Source organism: Oncorhynchus keta, chromosome 2 (assembly GCF_023373465.1).
Source record: "Oncorhynchus keta strain PuntledgeMale-10-30-2019 chromosome 2, Oket_V2, whole genome shotgun sequence".
NCBI lineage: Eukaryota > Metazoa > Chordata > Actinopteri > Salmoniformes > Salmonidae > Oncorhynchus > Oncorhynchus keta.
In genome coordinates, this window is record NC_068422.1 from 29488797 (window position 1) to 29509779 (window position 20983).

Here is a 20983-nt window from a genome sequence, read left to right on the forward strand (position 1 = left end):
CAAACAGAGAGGAATGCTATTTATGTTAGCTAGCTGGCTACAGCTATCTAACACTGCAACTCTTCCAAGTCAAGATTTTGGCTATATTAATTTATTGCCACCGGTGTAACTGCTAAACTGCTTGCTGTACACTGTACTGCGTGATTGTACACATGGATTTGATTGTGGGTTTACTAACGCATTAGTTCTAGTTTGTTGACTATAACGTTAATATGGTGACAATGATGTAGGCTGTGTAGGGGTTAATGGTTATGATATGAAGGTTTGGCTTGGAGAGGTTTTTGTGCATGGTCACAGACAGCTGTTGTGTTGTGTACTGAAGTCCACAAGTGAAGGGAAATGGTGAGAGGAGGAGAGCGCATATATGCGAGAAGGAGATTTATACAATGAACAAAGTGATGATGCTGTTTGTGGCTGCTATGAAAATGAAATGTGTGTGCTGGTAATTAGAGGTGTATTCAATCCGCCGATTCTGTTGCAAAACGTTTCTTAAATGCACGCAAACTGAACAAAACGGGGAGGGACCTAACTGAATTTGTCTAATAGAAACTTGTGATTTTGTTTCAAAATGTAACATTTTGCAACTGTTTGGACTAATGATTGCACCCCTGATCAGCTAGATACAGGCAAGAGTGTGCAAGGTGGTAATGAATTTGTCACTGTCTGTCACCTTAATTACTCCAATTTGTCTCTCGACCTGTGCACCTACGCTACCGTTCAAAAGATTGGGGTCACTTAGAAATGTTATTGTTTTTGAAAGAAAAGGAAATGTTTTGTCCATTAAAATAACATAAAATTGATCAGAAATACAGTGTAGACATTGTTAATGTTGTCAATAACTATTGTAGCTGGAAACGGCTGATGTTTTATGGAATATCTACATAGGCGTACAGAGGCCCATTATCAGCAACCATCACTCGTGTGTTCTAATGGCACGTTGTGTTAGCTAATCCAAGTTTGTCATTTGAAAAGGCTAATTGATCATTCGAAAATTGTTTTGCAATTATGTTAGTTAGCACATAATTAGTTAGCACATCTGAAAACTGTTGTTCTGATTAAAGAAGCAATAAAACTGGCCTTCTTTAGACTAGTTGAGAATGAATTTGATTTATTTCACCTTTATTTTACCAGGTAGGCCAGTTGAGAACAAGTTCTCATTTACAATTGCGACCTGGCCGAGATAAAGCAAAGCAGCGTGACAAAAACAAAAACACAGAGCTACACATAAACAAACGTACAGTCAATAACACAATAGAAAAGCAAATAGAAAAATCTATGTACAATGTGTGCAAATGTAGAAGAGTAGGGAGGTAAGGCAATAAATAGGCCATAGAGGCAAAATAATTAAAATGTTGCATTAACACTGGAGTGATAGATGTGCAGATGATGATGTGCAAGTAGAGATACTGGGGTGCAAGAGGGTAAGTAATAATATGGGGATGAGGTAGTTGGGTGTGCTATTTACAGATTGGCTGTGTACAGGTACAGTGATTGTTAAGCTACTCTGACAGCTGATGCTTAAAGTTAGTGAGGGAGATATAAGTCTCCAGCTTCAGTGATTTTTGCAATTCGTTCCAGTCATTGGCAGCAGAGAATTGGAAGGGAAGGTGGCCAAAGTAAGTGCTGGCTTTGGGGATGACCAGTGAAATATACCTGCTGGAGCGCGTGCTGCTAGTGTTGCTGGTGTGGGTGTTGCTGGTGACCAGTGAGCTGAGATAAGGCGGGGCTTTACATAGCAAATACTTATAGATGACATGGAGCCAGTGGGTTTGGCGATGGATATGTAGTGAGGGTCAGCCAACGAGAGCATACAGGTCGCAGTGGTGGGTAGTATATGGGGCTTTGGTGACAAAACGGATGGCACTATGATAGACTACATCAAATTTGCTGAGTAGAGTGTTGGAGGCTATTTTCTAAATGACATTGCCGAAGTTAAGGATCAGTAGGATAGTCCGTTTTAAGAGGCTATGTTTGGCAGCATGAGTGAAGGAGGCTTTGTTGCGAAATAGGAAGCCAATTCTAGATTTAATTTTGGATTGGAGATGCTTAATGTGAGTCTGGAAGGAGAGTTTACAGTCTAACTAGACACCTAGGTATTTGTAGTTGTCCACATATTCTAAGTCAGAACCGTCCAGAGTAGTGATGCTAGTCACGTAGAAATAACCAGAAAAAACAATTCAAAGTACGACTGTGCACATAAAAATAAAAATTAAAAAGGTGGACAACTTTCTTCAAAGAGAGAAAAGTAGCCTTCTCTTAATATTTCCTATCCTCCGAGGCGAAATCATTTATTTTTATTGGCCAGTCTGAGATATGGCTTTTTCTTTGCAACTCTGCCTAGTAGGCCAGCATCCCCGAGTCACCTCTTCACTGTTGACATTGAGACTGGTGTTTTGTGGGTACTATTTAATGAAGCTGCCAGTTGAGGACTTGTGAGGTGTCTGTTTCTCAAACTAAACACTCTAATGTACTTGTCGTCTTGCTCAGTTGTGCACCAGGGCCTCCCACTTCTCTTTCTATTCTGGTTAGAGCCAGTTTGTGCTGTTCTGTGAAGGGAGTAGTACATAGCGTTGTATGAGATCTTCAGTTTCTTGGCAATTTCTCACATGGAATAGCCTTAATTTCTCAGAACAACAATGGACATCTTGGCCACGTTCTGTTATAATCTCCACCCGGCACAGCCAGAAGAGGAATGGTCACCCCACATATGCTCTCTCTAATTCTCTCTTTCTTTCTCTCTCTCGGAGGACCTGAGCCCTAGGACCGTGCCCCAGGACTACCTGACATGATGGCTCCTTGCTGTCCCCAGTCCACCTGACTGTGCTGCTGCTCCAGTTTCAACTGTTCTGCCTTATTATTATTCGACCATGCTGGTCATTTATGAACATTTGAACATCTTGGTCATGTTCTGTTATAATCTCTACCCGGCACAGCCAGAAGAGGACTGGCCACCCCACATAGCCCGGTTCCTCTCTAGGTTTCTTCCTAGGTTTTGGCCTTTCTAGGGAGTTTTTCCTAGCCACCGTGCTTTTACACCTGCATTGTTTGCTGTTTGGGGTTTTAGGCTGGGTTTCTGTACAGCACTTTGAGATATCAGCTGATGTACGAAGGGCTATATAAAAATACATTTGATTTGATTTGATTTGATTGACTGAGTTTCAGAGGAAAGTTATTTATTTCTGGACATTTTGAGCCTATAATCGAACCAACAAATGCTGATGCTCCAGATACTCAACTAGTTTAAAGAAGGCCAGTTTTATTGCATCTTTAATCAGAACAACAGTTTTCAGTTGTGCTAACATAATTGCAAAATAATTTAATGATCAATTAGCCTTTAAAATTATAAACTTGGATTAGCTAATACAAAATGCCATTGGAACACAGGAGTGATGGTTGCTGATAATGGGCCTCTGTACGCCTATGTAGATATTCCATAAAACATCAGCCGTTTCCAGCTACAATAGTCACTTATATTAACAATGTTTACACTGTATTTCTGATCAATTTGATGTTATTTGAATGGACATTTGCTTTTCTTTCAAAAACAAGGATATTTCTAAGTGACCCCAAACTTTTGAATGGTAGTGTACATTATAAACTTTAATTCGTAGGCAAGGTTGTGGCAACCTCATCAAATCAAATCAAATCAAATTTATATAGCCCTTCGTACATCAGCTGATATCTCAAAGTGCTGTACAGAAACCCAGCCTAAAACCCCAAACAGCAAGCACTGCAGGTGTAGAAGCACCTCATAATGGGTATAGGGCAGATTTGAGTACCAGGTAGTAGCCTACACCTATCGATGTTAGATTGAGCTGGGTGAATGGAATATGAATGACAGTCATCCAATATGCTGTAATAGAAATAAGACCATGCCTTCCCTAATCTTGAAAGGCACCAACCGCCACTGACTGCCTAGTATATTGCCCCAGGTTCTCCTGCTGCTACTACTCCCCCACTGCTACTACCACAACTGAGAGCCAATGAGCCTGATGGTAAAAAAAGAACGTGTCTGCTCTATATTGCATGCTTCTGTCTGCGTGTGTCAGTCTCTGGCTGTCTTTAGAAGTAACCTTACTTGAATAGGATGGAGGAAATTAAATGGATGGATGGAATACAAAAGGATGGATGGGGTACGATCATTCCCTACATCTTTCCATAACCACTTTGACAGATATGATATTCATGATTATCAGAGTTACAGTAACAACAGCCATTTTGTTGAAGAGATTGCGAGATACAGTAAGGATGAGACAGATGAAAGACTACTTGAATCTCATCAACCCTGAATTAACCTTTCAAACAGCTCATGAGTGGCAGATGCATTACTTGCTCTATACAAATTGAAGAGTTTCGTTCCAAAAAACTATATCCACCAATTTTTCACATTTGTGTTTATTCATCCGAAATGATTGGGGAATGGGTACCTTCATGTTTGTGGAAAAATATTACTATTCTCAGATTTTTTTATTAATAGATTTTTGATTTTTGTGTATTAAAAAGGGTTTTTGTTGCAAAACGCTATATCCATTGTTTAGCTGGAATGGAATGTTCTTATCCTGTATATTTGAATGTGATTGGTTGATTTCTCACCTAGCTATCTGAAGATGAATGAACTAACTGTAAGTTGCTCTAGATAAGATCATCTGTTAAATGACTGAAATGTCGCATGCAAATATTTTACATACAGATTTCATATTACTGTACTGATTCTTTAAAATAATATATTTTTAAATATTGATGTCACAAATGTATCATTTGTACATTTCTTTATTAAAAATGTAGTTATTTGTCACATTTCACTGTATAAAACCTATAGTACTATTCTCTGAGAGTGAGGGGGATACATAGCGTTTTGCAACAAAACATGATTATTTTTCTCTCTGAAAAGAAACCATCAAGTGTTAGATTTCAAACAAATACATGTACAGTGGGGCAAAAAAAGTATTTAGTCAGCCACCAATTGTGCAAGTTCTCCCACTTAAAAAGATGAGAGAGACCTGTAATATGACAGACATTGTTCAAGAAGCCCATGCCATGATTAGATGGTGAAAAAACACACCAATCTCTTTCAAAAGTTGTAAAAAAATATATATGTATTTACCTAAATGTCTGAAAGTGGATATATAGAAAGTGGATATATAGCACTTTGGAATTTTTTTTATATATTTTTTTCTTTTTACCTTTATTTAACCAGGCAAGTCAGTTAAGAACACATTCTTATTTTCAATGACAGCCTGGGAACAGTGAGTTAACTGCCTGTTCAGGGACAGAACGACAGATTTGTACCTTGTCAGCTCGGGGGTTTGAACTCGCAACCTTCCGGTTACTAGTCCAACGCTCTAACCACTAGGCTACGCTGCCGCCCCGAAACTCTTCAAATGCTCATGCCTTTGTTATGTAAATATAATGATGTGAAATTGTGTTAGAGCATGGTTTTGAGGATGATAGAGTTTGATGTGCTCCCTGTTTCCTGTCTGGATAGAGTACAGGGTCATCGATGCAGACAGTTTAAGGAGCTATGAGCTGATGGGTTGGTCTGATCAATTCATATTACCAAAGCAGTGCTACTCCAGTGTTTCACTTATCTATAACCAATTAATTCAATTCTAACAACAACATTCCATCATGAGACATGAGAGGGGCTCATTAATTAATTAATTCATAATGCTACCACATGGGGAAAATGCCAATAAGGCCACAGAGGGCACTTAAATCAGTGTTTCCTAAACCTCCTCTCGAGTACCCACAGCCAGTCCACATATTTTATCAAATAACATTATATTTGTCACATGCGCTGAATACAACAGGTGTAGACCTCACCGTGAAATGCTTACTTACAAGCCCTTAAACAACAATACAGTTCAATGTATTCCAGAACTATCACAGCTGTTTCAAATGGCCACCTAATCATCAAACCCCTCATTACCCAAATCAACTGTGCTAGTTCTGGAATGCATCAAATGTGGACTGGCTGGGGTTACTCCAGGAGAGGATTGGGAAACACCACCTTAGATCATGACAGAAAAACATGTAGTCCCATATACTTACATCCAATCATCATCATGGCGACAGCGAAGATCTTCTCTCCGTCGGTGGTGGGGGCGATGTTTCCGAACCCTATACTGGTCAGAGAGGTCATGGTGAAGTATAGAGATGTGATGTAGACCGAGTCTTTGTTGGGGCCGCCCTCCCACTTCCCTGTACCGCTGGCGTTGAAGCGGTATGGCGAGCCCACTGTCTCCCCCAGCATGTACAGCCAGCTGTCTGTCCGCAGGATGCCTGTCTCCTCGTCTATCACCTCATAGTCACCGATGCTGTACCTGTTATAGTTAGTCAAGATGAAAAGATATTCAGCAACTCTTGGTCGGACAATGGAGGTCTGCTACAATATTGCATCCTTTTTATTGTTAAAGCCCAGTTAGACAAGAACCAAAACCAGGTAGGTGCTGTACCTGTTAGGTTGAGATGAGAAAGAGTTCATGTTCAGGTTTAGGGTTCAGGATCAGGATCAGGTTTAGGGGAAAGGGAAAGGACAGCGTTAGGGTTGCCTCTACCACACAGGTTAGAGGTTTGTTCACTTTGCTTAAGGGAGTAAGACGAAAGTTACAAAACATTGCGGGTGAGAAACAGAAACATACTTCTCCTTCATTACACTGTCAACACTACAGAGCATGACAGTTTTTAAAGGCAGTGTTTCTCAATCCGTTACTGAGTAACTCCCCAGTCATTTCACTTAGCATTTTTGCTCTAATCCACCAATAGCAACTTGTAATCTAATCCACAACTAATCTTGTTGATGAATTAAATCAGGTGTAGTAGAAAAAAAGCATGCCACAGTTGGGGATCAGAGAGGAACGGATTGAGAAACACTGAAGGAATATGCAATCAACAAATACAGTAGCCAGATTGTTTTGGCCATTGTGATAATTTATATGAATAATAGGATAACAGTTTATTTGCATGTTACCAACATAATGACTTCATATCACATTATTAACTCCTATAACAGGTTTTGCCAACTCTCTCCTCGGGGACCAACAGACAGTTCACATCTTTGTTGTCTAATCGTCAAGCTCTTGACAAGTTAAATCAGGTGTGCCAGTTCCCGGATAAGAGAATTGGGTACTGTCATAACCCATTAAATGTAGACTCAGCGATATGACGAAGATGCACAAAGTTAACAGCATAGTTAGTCAATTTCCGCAACAACTAAGAGTGTTGAAGCACAAGGCTAAACTACTCTGCTATTTTGGTCCCGTACCTACCACGTTGTAACAGCGTGAAGTGAACCCCTGCACATACGCAGATACTTCGTGTGACTGTGTGAGAGCTGTGCTATCGCAATAGCTGCGGTGCTGCTCGTGTCAACGTCATTTCACTGAGTCTACCTTTAATATACAGTAAATCAGTCTTAACAGAACAGTACCAGATGCAGGCCAACCAGTGGGCAGCCAAGCCGAAGACACACACCAACAGGACGAGGACGGCGGCTCCATACTCAATGTAGTGGTCCAGTTTACGGGCTACTCTGCCCAAGCGCAGCAACCGGACAACCTTCAGAGAACTGAACAGACTGCTGATCCCCTGAGAGAGAGAAAGATCAGGCAAAGGTTGACATAATGTTTACGTTCTATGGAAACTGAAGGGTGGACCTGTAGCTTAGGAGCCATTACTCAAAGTATGAACAAACCTAGAACTGCAGTCTCGTGAGACTGAAACATATCTGAACATGTTGACAAAATGTATGCGTCTGTATGCATGTACTATTCTCTCAACCAGGATAGTCCACTCTATAACATTTGCCACTGTTTCCCAGGGAGTCCTTGGATACTGAATGTGTGTGCTGGCATCAATACGTCTTTCCTAGATGTTAATAATATTCATGGGATGTTATGACTATAAAATGAGGGTGTACTCAAGCAGCTGTGATACAAGCCATAGACTTGCACCCAGTCCATATAACCTCACACTGAACCTGTAGCATTCATTTACTGTATGACAACTAGCTAGGGTCTTTATTCATGAATTCAATCAAAACACCATTGGCAAGTTCCAGGGGTAAATCTGAAGGAAAGAAAGACTTCCTTTGGAGTCATATACTCAACACAAAAAAACATGATCTAACACATTAGAGATGTGACAGAAATCAACCTGTATTCCATTCAACTCACTATCTGTGATTTCTATCTGAATCATGAACAGAGTACAGAAAAAAACATGCACTTGTAAAAACAGGGTGATACATCACACATGTATTTATATGAAAGACCATATTGTTTATGTCAATTTATGTAAATCCATTTAGTGGAGCGTGTGTGTGTGTGTGTGTGTGTGTGTGTGTGTTTAAGTTTTAACTTATCCTGGATGACACAGCACATACGGTCAACTATGTGTCTGTGTTTATCAATTGCAAATGTGAAAATAATGTTTTATCATATCATTATAATCATATTTTGACCCAAACCAACTCAATCAAAGTGGGTTTGATAACGAAAGGCCTACTTGAGTGACAGCTCGACGGTTCCAGTTCTTCACGTTCCACAAATAAACACAGACAGAGGAGGGGGAGGGACCATGCAAACAGAACAAAACAGGGGGATGAGGAAGAAAATAAAGACGTGAGCATGATCAAACAGAAGAAAAGTAGACATATAAGAAGATAAAACCATGATGACTTCAAACATTCATACAAATTAATTAGGTAAATCATATTCGTGTAAAAAAGGATAATGTGATGGGGGGAAAAAAAAGACAACAGTTCAGAGACACCAAACCAAATCTCCTCACAGACTTTTTTGAATGACTACTGGGGTTTATTAAGCATGGTGGAAAGTGCAGAGCGTTGCAGTGGGCCACACTGGATTTACTGTATCAGTTAGACAATTGTTTGCGGCAAACATGTTGCTTAGTAACAATTTCAGTTGAAAGATTTGAATGAATATTCCAAAATGTTACAGTGAAGCAACAAATACATACCTCCTTTTTGTAATTATTACTGTGGCTCTTTAGCTATCAACTGAAAAAACCTTTGCTATTCCTACTACATGTAGAAAAAGCCTACATGGCCACTTGATTATTTGTACTGACAGTTTAGACCTGAAACAGACACTTCCATTCGTCTCACACTACCTCAGACTGTTAGCTAGCGTTAGCAAATGTTCACGGCTAACACAAAACAAAGGAAATGTGTTAGCTAACGTTTGCTACTATTTACCTTACTGAACGCATATCAGGATAACTACAAGTAGAATAAGCTGTCCCCACTTCAGAGGAAACATAGCTTAGTAACACTATACTTATTGCCTGCAGGTAGGTATAATGCAGAGTCCTTTATAATGTTATAATAACTCATATGGCTTAATGAAAACTTCACATATATTTTATCAAGCCTATACAGATGCTTCACAAATCCTTTACCAAGCTCATAAAGATTCTTCACAAATCGTAAGCCATAAGCCAATGTACAACCAGAAGTACAAACATTGCTTGATGATCAACTTCAAATAAATTACATGAATTCCCAGTAATACAGAAACGAAAATGTTGTTTTCACTGTCCATAGCAGCTGGCTGGACAGAACCTAGTCAGGCTAACAGAAAATGTCCTGGTGTCTGTCAGCTGTCAGCATTAACCAGGCGCTGAGAAGCTGAAAGACTAGAGGCTGACAAAGTGCTGTACCTGCAGATACAACAGACTTGGTGCAGCTCACAGCTTTCTTAGGATCAGCTTGTTAAGTACCACTGCAGCACTTTACACCACAGCCACGGCCTTCATCAACTAACAACTCACTACATGGATGCGTTTGAGCGACACATCAGGACACTAAACTCTCCATTTTGGTTTGCCTAAATGGCAGCTAACAGCAGCAACAAGCTCTAGCCCTGTAGGGCCTATAGTGTGCATGTGCATGTGCATGCACGTGTGTGTGAAGGGTGTGCACATTGTGCAGTGCATGCTAATAATGAAGGTGACCTGAGTAATCAATAGGCCTAGAATTGTAACGTTATCCATCTCTAAATACGTTTAATGACCCCCTCCGTGGTACACTGACCCAGAGATGCACTAAACGTTATAATTCACCAAATAAAATGGTGCTTAAATAGCATTTAAGTGCCTTTACCCTCTATTACAACCCGTGCTTTCACATATCCAAATCCTTTAGTCTCAGAATAAGAATATTTAATAGATTTCAAAGTCTGATGTGTTTCATTCGATGTTACTAACCATTAGAGATAAGCTACATTAAAGAGAGAGGTCATTTACCTAATAAATTACGGGGAGTTTACATATAGAGTGTGCAACTCTATTATAATAGCTTATAGTTTATTCGCCGTTAGTGAGCACCTCTACATAAAATAATTTTCTCTGTGTGCGCCAGCTCATGTCTTTTATTCGACTATCCATTATTTGTATTTTTTTAATTTTACCTTTATTTAACTAGGCAAGTCAGTTAAGAACAAATTCTTCTTTACAATGACGGCCTGCCAAAAGCCAAAAGTCCTCCTGCAGGGACGGGGGCTGGGATTAAAAATACAAATAAATGAAATAAATATATAGGACAAAACACACATCACAACAAGAGAGACAACACAACACTACATACAGAGAGACCTAAGAGAACATAGCAACAACATGGTAGCAACAACAACATGGTAGCAACACAACATGGCAGCAGCACAACATGGTAGCAGCACAAAACAGGGTACAAACATTGTTGGGCACAGACAACAGCACAAAGGGCAAGAAGGTAGAGACAACAATACATCACACAAAGCAGTCACAACTGTCAGTAAGAGTTTGCATGATTGAGTCTTCGAATGAAGAGATTGAGTTAAAACGGTCCAGTTTGAGTGTTTGTTGCAACGCGTTCCTGTCTGTAGCTGCAGCGAACTGAAAAGAGGAGCGACCCAGGGATGTGTGTGCTTTGGGGATCTTTAACAGAATGTGACTGGCAGAACGGGTGTTGTATGTGGAGGATGAGGGCTGCAGTATATAACTCAGATAGGGGGGAGTGAGACCTAAGAGAGTTTTATAAATAAGCGACAACCAGTGGGTCTTGCGACGGGTATACAGAGATGACCAGTTTACAGAAGACTATAGAGTGCAGTGATGTGTCTTATAAGGAGCATTGGTGGCAAATCTAACGGCCGAATGGTAAAGAACATCTAGGTGCTCGAGAGTGACACATCCATAACCTGAGCGGAAACCAGATTGCATACCAGAGAGAATACTATAGACATCAAGAAAGCCAGTCAGTTGATTATTGACAAGTTTTCCCAACACTTTTGATAAACAGGGCAGAATAGAAATAGTCATATAACAGTTAGGATCATCTTAATGTTCCCCCTTAAATAAAGGACTAACCGTGGCTCCCTTCCAAGCAATGGGACCCTCCCCAGAAAGGAGAGACAGGTTCAAAAGGTCAGAGATGGGCTTGGTGATTATAGGAACAGCAACCTTAAAGAAGAAAGGGTCTAAACTATCTGACCCAGATGTTTTTAGGGGGTCAAGTTTACGGAGCTCCTTTAGCACCTTGGACTCAGTGACTCATTAGAGAGACATGGCACTGTTTCAACCATAATTGTCTGTGGGATTGATTGATTCTCTGTGAGAAACTTCCGAGGTGCCTATTTGGCTTGATTTGGGGAAAGGTAAATGGAGTGTATTGATTATAGAGCAATCTATAGCATCTTAAATTAGATCATTTTTAATTACTTAGGGTTGAGGGTGCAGCTTCCTGTTCGGTGGGAGCTCCATTTGACCAATACACACATATCCGAGATTTAGTCATTGTTTATGTGTAGGCCTATGTACATATTCATCTGCATAGCCAAACAGACAATCACACATTAGTTAGCCAATGGCCATACATCATCTTCCTGTCTAATGCTTATGGTTTCACTGGCTAATGTCTACACAGAGCTCATTGAGCCAGTCTTGTAATACCTGCCTAGCTGTGTTGTGCTAATATCTAATTTAATCCAGTCCTATACCCGCACACCTGGACAGCTGTACTGCTAATGCTAACCACTACACATTTAATCCAGTACTGTAGCTGCACGCCTGGCTAGCTGTATAGCTGCACTGCTAACACTACAGCTACACTTCGAAGGCTACGTTAATTCTAGTTCTATTGCTGCAGATGCAATGCTGGCATCTATCCCCTCCACCAGAGAGCTCATTTCCATCATGACAGAAGAAATCCCGAATCCCCTGATACAAAATTAGAGCAGATGTCAAACCAGCCATACAAAAGCTAATTTTAGAAAAGGGAAAAACGATTGAAATGGGAGGAAAAAGAGAAAGATAATTTATTGTTTTGTTTACTCTCCTGCTTTCACCTTGCCCGTTAGGAAACAAGCAATCCATTTCACTGCACTTCAGTGAGATGACAGTCTCCAAACCATATGCTGTACTGACTGCTAAGGGTAGCATTCACATGTAAAACACATGAAAACATTAGAAGCAGTGACTGACTGACTCTTCCAGTGGATTAGCATTGGACTGCAGACTCCTAGCCTGAAAATCCAGACTGAATTAAGCTCTGTTTCACTCGACCATTGAAATGTGATTCAGTCTGGATTTTGAGGCAAGCAGACTATTTTCTCCCAGCTCCATTTAATGAGAACTTCTTCACAAGGTAGCACTGGAGGTTCTGGCGGGGGCAATGGGACTAATTACCCCGCTGTTCTCTAACACTTCCACTGAAAAGAAAAATGAAAGTGAGCCAGCTCACTAAGAGAGGAGAAGAGAGTGACAGAGATAGAGCGCGCTGGGCGAAAGACAGTGAGGTTACCCACACCACACTTGAGCACCCAGAGAGATCTGTGTGAAGGCCTCTCTCTGCAGGCAGCCAAGTCAAAACACATTCAACAGGAAGTCTGGAAACTCAAATCCAAGACTTTCTTCAAAGGCCACAGACAGAGCCATGGAGAAGAGATAGGCATAGAAAGCTATAGAAAGTTAACGTCTGCGGGCAGCCAGGTCAAACCTCAACACAACGGCAGCAAGTCATGAATCTCTCATGGACAGATGCAAGTAACATAACTGGTATCGTAGCGTCTGTCAACAGACTGTGTGGGATTTGACGACTAATGAGGAATTTTTTTACTTCCCTGCTTTTGCTACTTGTTCTAGTATCTTTTCTAACACGTCTCCCCCCAGAAATGAATCGAGCATCTGACATAATTATGCAAGACTTTAGTTCTGGCTGTATGAGATTATGAACTCATAAATATCTGCAATTTAAGTTTACTTCATGAATTGACCGAATGGAAATTTAACCCAACTCTGTTTATCTGTGCCTCTGAGACATGTTTACCTGAGACTTACAGATCTGAAACAGGTCTTTCAAAATCTACACTATACAGTATATACAAAAGTTTGTGGACACCCCTTAAAATGAGTGGATTCGGCTCTTCAGCCACAGCCGTTGCTGACAGGTGTATAAAATCGAACACACAGCCATGCAATCTCCATAGACAAATATTGTCATTAAAATGGCCTTACTGAAGACCTCAGTGAATTTCAATGTGGCACTGTCATAGGATGCCACCTTTCCAACAAGTCAGTTCGTCCCCCAAAAATATTCTGCCCTGCTGGGGCTGCCCCAGTCTAGTTCCATTTTTTTTTATTTAACCTTTATTTAACTAGGCAAGTCAGTTAAGAACAAATTATTATTTACATTGACGGCCTACCAGGGAACAGTGGGTTAATTGCCTTGATCAAGGGCAGAACAACAGATTTATACCTTGTCAGCTAGGGGATTCGATCCAACAACCTTTCGGTTACTGGTCCAACGCTCTAAACATTAGGCTACCTGCCTTCCCAGAACAGTGGATGCTGTAACAGCAGCGAAAAAGGGGGACCAACTCCATATTAATGCCTATGATTTTGGAATGAGATGTTCGATGAGCAGGTGTCCATATACTTTTGGTAATGTAGTGTATTTATACCTCATCACCATGGGGTTGTGTGACTACTGACACACTACTGAATTGGTAAGGAGACTGAGTAAGCAAGGCACTTCACATACTGAAAATGACAGCAACGCTATATTTACTATTGCTGCACCAGTCTGAGTCATACAGTAATATGTGCCTGAGCCTCAACGCTTTAACACTCATGGATAAACGGGTTTAATTCCATAATTTAATGAATGCGTGTGGAAGGTAGGAGGGACGGTGCTAATATGCTGCTCTTTGGAGAATATTTTCTTTCCGTTCAAAGATAATCTTCCTTTTCCTTGAATTCCCTTACTATCTCTTGGTGAGCAGCTTCTGGTCGTAAACGTGGAGAAGAGGGACTCATATAACCGCAAAACCCATAGAGGCCTTTAGCTACACAGCCACACACACACACACTGAAAACAAAGTCACTCACACACGCACTAGAGGTCGACCGATTAATCGGAATGGGCGATTAATTAGGGCCGATTTCAAGTTTTCATAACATTCGGAAATCGGTATTTTTGGACACCGATTTGGCCGATTTAAAAAAAAATATATATATATATATTATATATTTTTTTGTGTGTGTTTTACACCTTTATTTAACTAGACAAGTCAGTTAAGAACACATTCTTATTTTCACGGCCTAGGATGGTGGGTTAACTGCCTTGTTCTGGGGCAGAACAACAGATGTTTACCTTGTCAGCTCGGGGATTCAATCTTGCAACCTTACAGTTAACTAGTCCAACGCTCTAACCACCTGCCTCTCATTGCACTCCACGAGGAGCCTACCTTTTACGCGAATGCAGTAAGAAGCCAAGGTAAGTTGCTAGCTAGCATAAACTTATCTTCTAAAAAACAATCAATCAATCATAATCACTAGTTAACTACACATGGTTGATGATATTACTAGTTTATCTAGCGTGTCCTGCGTTACATATAATCGATGCGGTGCGCATTTGCGGAAAAAGGACTGTCGTTGCTCCAACGTGTACCTAACCATAAACATTAATGCCTTTTGTAAAATCAATACACAGAAGTATATATTTTTAAACCTGCATATTTAGCTAAAAGAACTCCAGGTTAGCAGGCAATATTAAACAGGTGAAATTGTGTCACTTCTCTTGAGTTCATTGCACGCAGAGTCAGGGCATATGCGATAATAATAAACATTTTGTTTTTGAAATTATAGTTTCTGTATTCAACCATATTAATGACCAAAGGCTCGTATTTCTGTGTGTTATTATGTTATAATTAAGTCTATGATTTGATATTTGATAGAGCAGTCTGACTGAGCGATGGTAGGCAGCAGCAGGCTTGTAAGCATTCATTCAAACAGCACTTTCGTGCATTTGCCAGCAGCTCTTCGTTGTGCTTCAAGCATTGAGCTGTTTATGACTTCAAGCCTATCAACTCCCGAGATTAGGCTGGTGTAACCGATGTGAAATGGCTAGCTAGTTAGCGGGGTGCGCGCTAATAACGTTCCAAACGTCACTCGCTCTGAGACTTGGAGTAGTTGTTCCCCTTGCTCTGCAAGGGCCGCATATTTTGTGGAGCGTCAGTACAGAGACAAAGTGGAATCTCAATTCAATGGCTCAGACACAAGAGGCATGTGGCAGGGTCTACAGTCAATCACGGACTACAAGAAGAAACCCAGCCCAGTCACGGACCAGGATGTCTTGCTCCCAGGCAGACTAAATAACTTTTTTGCCCGCTTTGAGGACAATACAGTGCCACTGACACGGCCTGCAACGAAAACATGCGGTCTCTCCTTCACTGCAGCCGAGGTGAGTAAGACATTTAAACGTGCTAACCCTCGCAAGGCTGCAGGCCCAGACGGCATCCCCAGCCGCGCCCTCAGAGCATGCGCAGACCAGCTGGCCGGTGTGTTTACGGACATATTCAATCAATCCCTATACCAGTCTGCTGTTCCCACATGCTTCAAGAGGGCCACCATTGTTCCTGTTCCCAAGAAAGCTAAGGTAACTGAGCTAAACGACTAACGCCCCCGTAGCACTCACTTCCGTCATCATGAAGTGCTTTGAGAGACTAGTCAAGGACCATATCACCTCCACCCTCCCTGACACCCTAGACCCACTCCAATTTGCTTACCGCCCAAATAGGTCCACAGACGATGCAATCTCAACCACACTGCACACTGCCCTAACCCACCTGGACAAGAGGAATACCTATGTGAGAATGCTGTTCATCGACTACAGCTCGGCATTCAACACCATAGTACCCTCCAAGCTCGTCATCAAGCTCGAGACCCTGGGTCTCGACCCCGCCCTGTGCAACTGGGTACTGGACTTCCTGACGGGCCGCCCCCAGGTGGTGAGGGTAGGCAACAACATCTCCTCCCCGCTGATCCTCAACACGGGGGCCCCACAAGGGTGCGTTCTGAGCCCTCTCCTGTACTCCCTGTTCACCCACGACTGCGTGGCCATGCACGCCTCCAACTCAATCATCAAGTTTGCGGACGACACAACAGTGGTAGGCTTGATTACCAACAACGACGAGACGGCCTACAGGGAGGAGGTGAGGGCCCTCGGAGTGTGGTGTCAGGAAAATAACCTCACACTCAACGTCAACAAAACTAAGGAGATGATTGTGGACTTCAGGAAACAGCAGAGGGAACACCCCCCTATCCACATCGATGGAACAGTAGTGGAGAGGGTAGTAAGTTTTAAGTTCCTCGGCATACACATCACAGACAAACTGAATTGGTCCACTCACACTGACAGCGTCGTGAAGAAGGCGCAGCAGCGCCTCTTCAACCTCAGGAGGCTGAAGAAATTCGGCTTGTCATCAAAAGCACTCACAAACTTCTACAGATGCACAATCGAGAGCATCCTGGCGGGCTGTATCACTGCCTGGTATGGCAACTGCTCCGCCCTCAACCGTAAGGCTCTCCAGAGGGTAGTGAGGTCTGCACAACGCATCACCGGGGGCAAACTACCTGCCCTCCAGGACACCTACACCACCCGATGTTACAGGAAGGCCATAAATATCATCAAGGACATCAACCACCCGAACCACTGCCTGTTCACCCCGCTATCATCCAGAAGGCGAGGTCAGTACAGGTGCATCAAAGCTGGGACCGAGAGACTGAAAAACAGCTTCTATCTCAAGGCCATCAGACTGTTAAACAGCCACCACTAACATTGAGTGGCTGCTGCCAACACACTGTCATTGACACTGACCCAACTCCAGCCACTTTAATAATGGGAATTGATGGGAAATGATGTAAATATATCACTAGCCACTTTAAACAATGCTACCTTATATAATGTTACTTACCCTACATTATTCATCTCATATGCATACGTATATACTGTACTCTACATCATCGACTGCATCCTTATGTAATACATGTATCACTAGCCACTTTAACTATGCCACTTTGTTTACTTTGTCTACATACTCATCTCATATGTATATACTGTACTTGATACCATCTACTGTATGCTGCTCTGTACCATCACTCATTCATATATCCTTATGTACATATTCTTTATCCCCTTACACTGTGTATAAGACAGTAGTTTTGGAATTGTTAGTTAGATTACTTGTTTGTTATCACTGCATTGTCGGAACTAGAAGCACAAGCATTTCGCTACACTCACATTAACATCTGCTAACCATGTGTATGTGACAAATACAATTTGATTTGATTTGATTTGATGGGCAACGATGCTTCGAGGGTGGCTGTTGCCGATGTGTTCCTCGTTCGAGCCCAGGTAGGAGCGAGGAGAGGGACGGAAGCTGGTATAGAGAGAAATAGTCCTATAAATACTATATTAACTGCAACCTAAAACCTCTTACCTTGGAATATTGAAGTCTCATGTTAAAAGGAACCACTAGCTTTCATATTTTCTCATGTTCAGAGCAAGGAACTTAAACGTTAGCTTTTTTACATGGCACATATTGCACTTTTACTATCTTCTCCAACACTTTGTTTTTGCATTATTTAAACCAAATTGAACATGTTTCATTATTTATTTGAGGCTAAATTGATTTTTACTAATATATTATATTAAGTTAAAATAAGTGTTCATTCAGTATTGTTGTAATTGTCATTATTACAAATACATTTAAAAAAATCGTCCCGATTGATCGGTATCGGCGGGGTTTGGTCCTCCAATAATCGGTATCGGCGTTGAAAAATCATAATCGGTCGACCTCTAACACACACACACACACATGCACACTGAAGAAGGATTCACAAATCAAAACCAACGACCAGCATATTAACTCTAAACGGCTGCCATAAGACAAATGAACGCTGACAGGTTTGTGACCCTTCAAATGGAGCCTGATGTCCAGTAACATACGCTAACAGGCTGAACTCGTCTAGAGACACACACACAGCCTGACGTCCAGTAATATAAGCTAATATAACAGGCTGAGCTCATTGGTTCTGTGGGAGAGACTGAGAAAAGGCTGTGTTGGGTGTTTCTGGAGGGCGGGTAAGGACATTAAGATTAGGACATTAGCTGCTGTCATTAGCCAAACATAAATGATATAGTCAGACAGAAAAGGAAAAGCTCAATGGCAGCGAATCAATATACATTGGGGCAAAAAAGTATTTAATCAGCCACCAATTGTGCAAGTTCTCCCACTTAAAAAGATGAGAGAGGCCTGTAATTTTCATCATAGGCACACTTCAACTATGACAGACAAAATGAGAGAAAAAAATCCAGAAAATCACATTGTAGGATTTTTAATGAATTTATTTGCAAGTTATGGTGGAAAATAAGTATTTGGTCAATAACAAAAGTTTATCTCAATACTTTGTTATATCCCCTTTTTTGGCAATGACAGAGGTCAAATGTTTTCTGTAAGTCTTCACAAGGTTTTCACACACGGTTGCTGGTATTTTGGCCTATTCCTCCATGCAGATCTCCTCCAGAGCGAGCAGTGATGTTTTGGGGCTGTTGCTGGGCAACATGGACTTTCAACTCCCTCCAAAGATTTTCTATGGGGTTGAGATCTGGAGACTGGCTAGGCCACCTCAGGACCTTGAAATGCTTCTTACGAAGCCACTCCTTCGTTGCCCGGGCGGTGTGTTTGGGATCATTGTCATGCTGAAAGACCCAGCCACGTTTCATCTTCAATGCCCTTGCTGATGGAAGGAGGTTTTTACTCACTTTCATCTCACAATACATGGCCCAATTCATTCTTTCCTTTACACGGATCAGTCGTCCTGGTCCCTTTGCAGAAAAACAGCCCCAAAGCATGATGTTTCCACCCCCATGCTTCACAGTAGGTATGGTGTTCCTTTTGCACACAATGTATATAGACTGTCTTTTTTTCTACTGTGTTATTGACTTGTTAATTGTTTACTCCATGTGTAACTCTGTGTTGTCTGTTCACACTGCTATGCTTTATCTTGGCCAGGTTGCAGTTGCAAATGAGAACTTGTTCTCAACTAGCCTACCTGGTTAAATAAAGGTGAAATAAATAAATAAATAAAAAATGCAACTCAGCATTCTTTGTCCTCCAAACACGACGAGTTGAGTTTTTACCAAAAAGTTATATTTTGTTTTCATCTGACCATATGACATTCTCCCAATCTTCTTCTGGATCATCCAAATGCTCTCTAGCAAACTTCAGACGGGCCTGGACATGTACTGGCTTAAGCAGGGGGACACGTCTGGCACTACAGGACTTGAGTCCCTGGCGGCGTGGTGTGTTACTGATGGTAGGCTTTGTTACTTTGGTCCCAGCTCTCTGCAGGTCATTCACTAGGTCCCCCCGTGTGGTTCTGGGATTTTTTGCTCACCGTTCTTGTGATAATTTTGACCCCACGGGGTGAGATCCTGCGTGGAGCCCCAGATCGAGTGAGATTATCAGTGGTCTTGTATGTCTTCCATTTCCTAATAATTGCTCCCACAGTTGATTTCTTCAAACCAAGCTGCTTACCTATTGCAGATTCAGTCTTCCCAGCCTGGTGCAGGTCTACAATTTTGTTTCTGGTGTCCTTTGACAGCTCTTTGGTCTTGGCCATAGTGGAGTTTGGGGTGTGACTGTTTGAGGTTGTGTCTTTTATACTGATAACAAGTTCAAACAGGTGCCATTAATACAAGTAACGAGTGGAGGACAGAGGAGCCTCTTAAAGAAGAAGTTACAGGTCTGTGAGAGCCAGAAATCTTGCTTGTTTGTAGGTGACCAAATACTTATTTTCTACCATAATTTGCACAATTGGTGGCTGACTAAATACTTTTTTGCCCCACTGTAGCTCACTGGGTTTAGACAACTAGACTACTAATGTAGAACATGGGGCTGGTAGTGGTAACACCAGGGTTGTGAGTTAGATCATTGGGCTGGTAGCGGTAACACCAGGGTTGTGAGTTAGAACATGGGGCTGGTAGTGGTAACACCAGGGTTGTGGGTTAGAAAATGGGGCTGGTAGTGGTAACACTAGGGTTGTGGGTTAGAACATGGGGCTGGTAGTGGTAACACCAGGACTGTGGGTTAGATCATGGGGCTGGTAGTGGTAACACTAGGGTTGTGGGTTAGATCATGGGGCTGGTAGGGTAACACCAGGGTTGTGGATTAGAACATGGGGCTGGTAGTGGTAACACCAGGGTTGTGGGTTAGAACACGGGGCTGGTCGTGGTAACACCAGGGTTGTGGGTTAGATCATGGGGCTGGTAGTGGTAACACTAGGGTTGTGGGTTAGATCATGGGGCTGGTAGGGTAACACCAGGGTTGTGGATTAGAACATGGGGCTGGTAGTGGTAACACCAGGGTTGTGGGTTAGATCATGGGGCTGGTAGTGGTAACACCAGGGTTGTGGGTTAGATCCCCACTGGGGCCACACTGACTGTTTAGTATGTGTAGCTGTTCACGCATCCTCCAGAACAGGAGAAATTCTACACAGAACCGAGACCGTACTGCTTTAAGTTGCACATTTCTACATATCAAAAATTCAAATTAACTCAAGTATTAAAGCTGTAAAAGCTAAATTACCAATATATTGTCAGACCCGATTGACTTTGTCCACATTCTCGAAGGCGCTAACGAGG

At 41.8% G+C, this 20983-nt stretch overlaps 1 protein-coding gene across 1 annotated transcript in view; it reads right to left on the bottom strand.

Annotated features, from left to right (window-relative positions):
* Window positions 1–20983, bottom strand: part of LOC118398887 (potassium voltage-gated channel subfamily H member 1-like) — a 102083-nt gene that overhangs the window by 68798 nt on the left and 12302 nt on the right. The window contains exons 8-9 of the mRNA XM_052474930.1: window positions 7430–7587; window positions 6052–6323 (exon numbers count right to left, since the gene is read on the bottom strand). Of these exons, the coding sequence (XP_052330890.1) occupies window positions 6052–6323; window positions 7430–7587 (430 nt within the window). The remainder of the gene's footprint in view (window positions 1–6051; window positions 6324–7429; window positions 7588–20983) is intronic.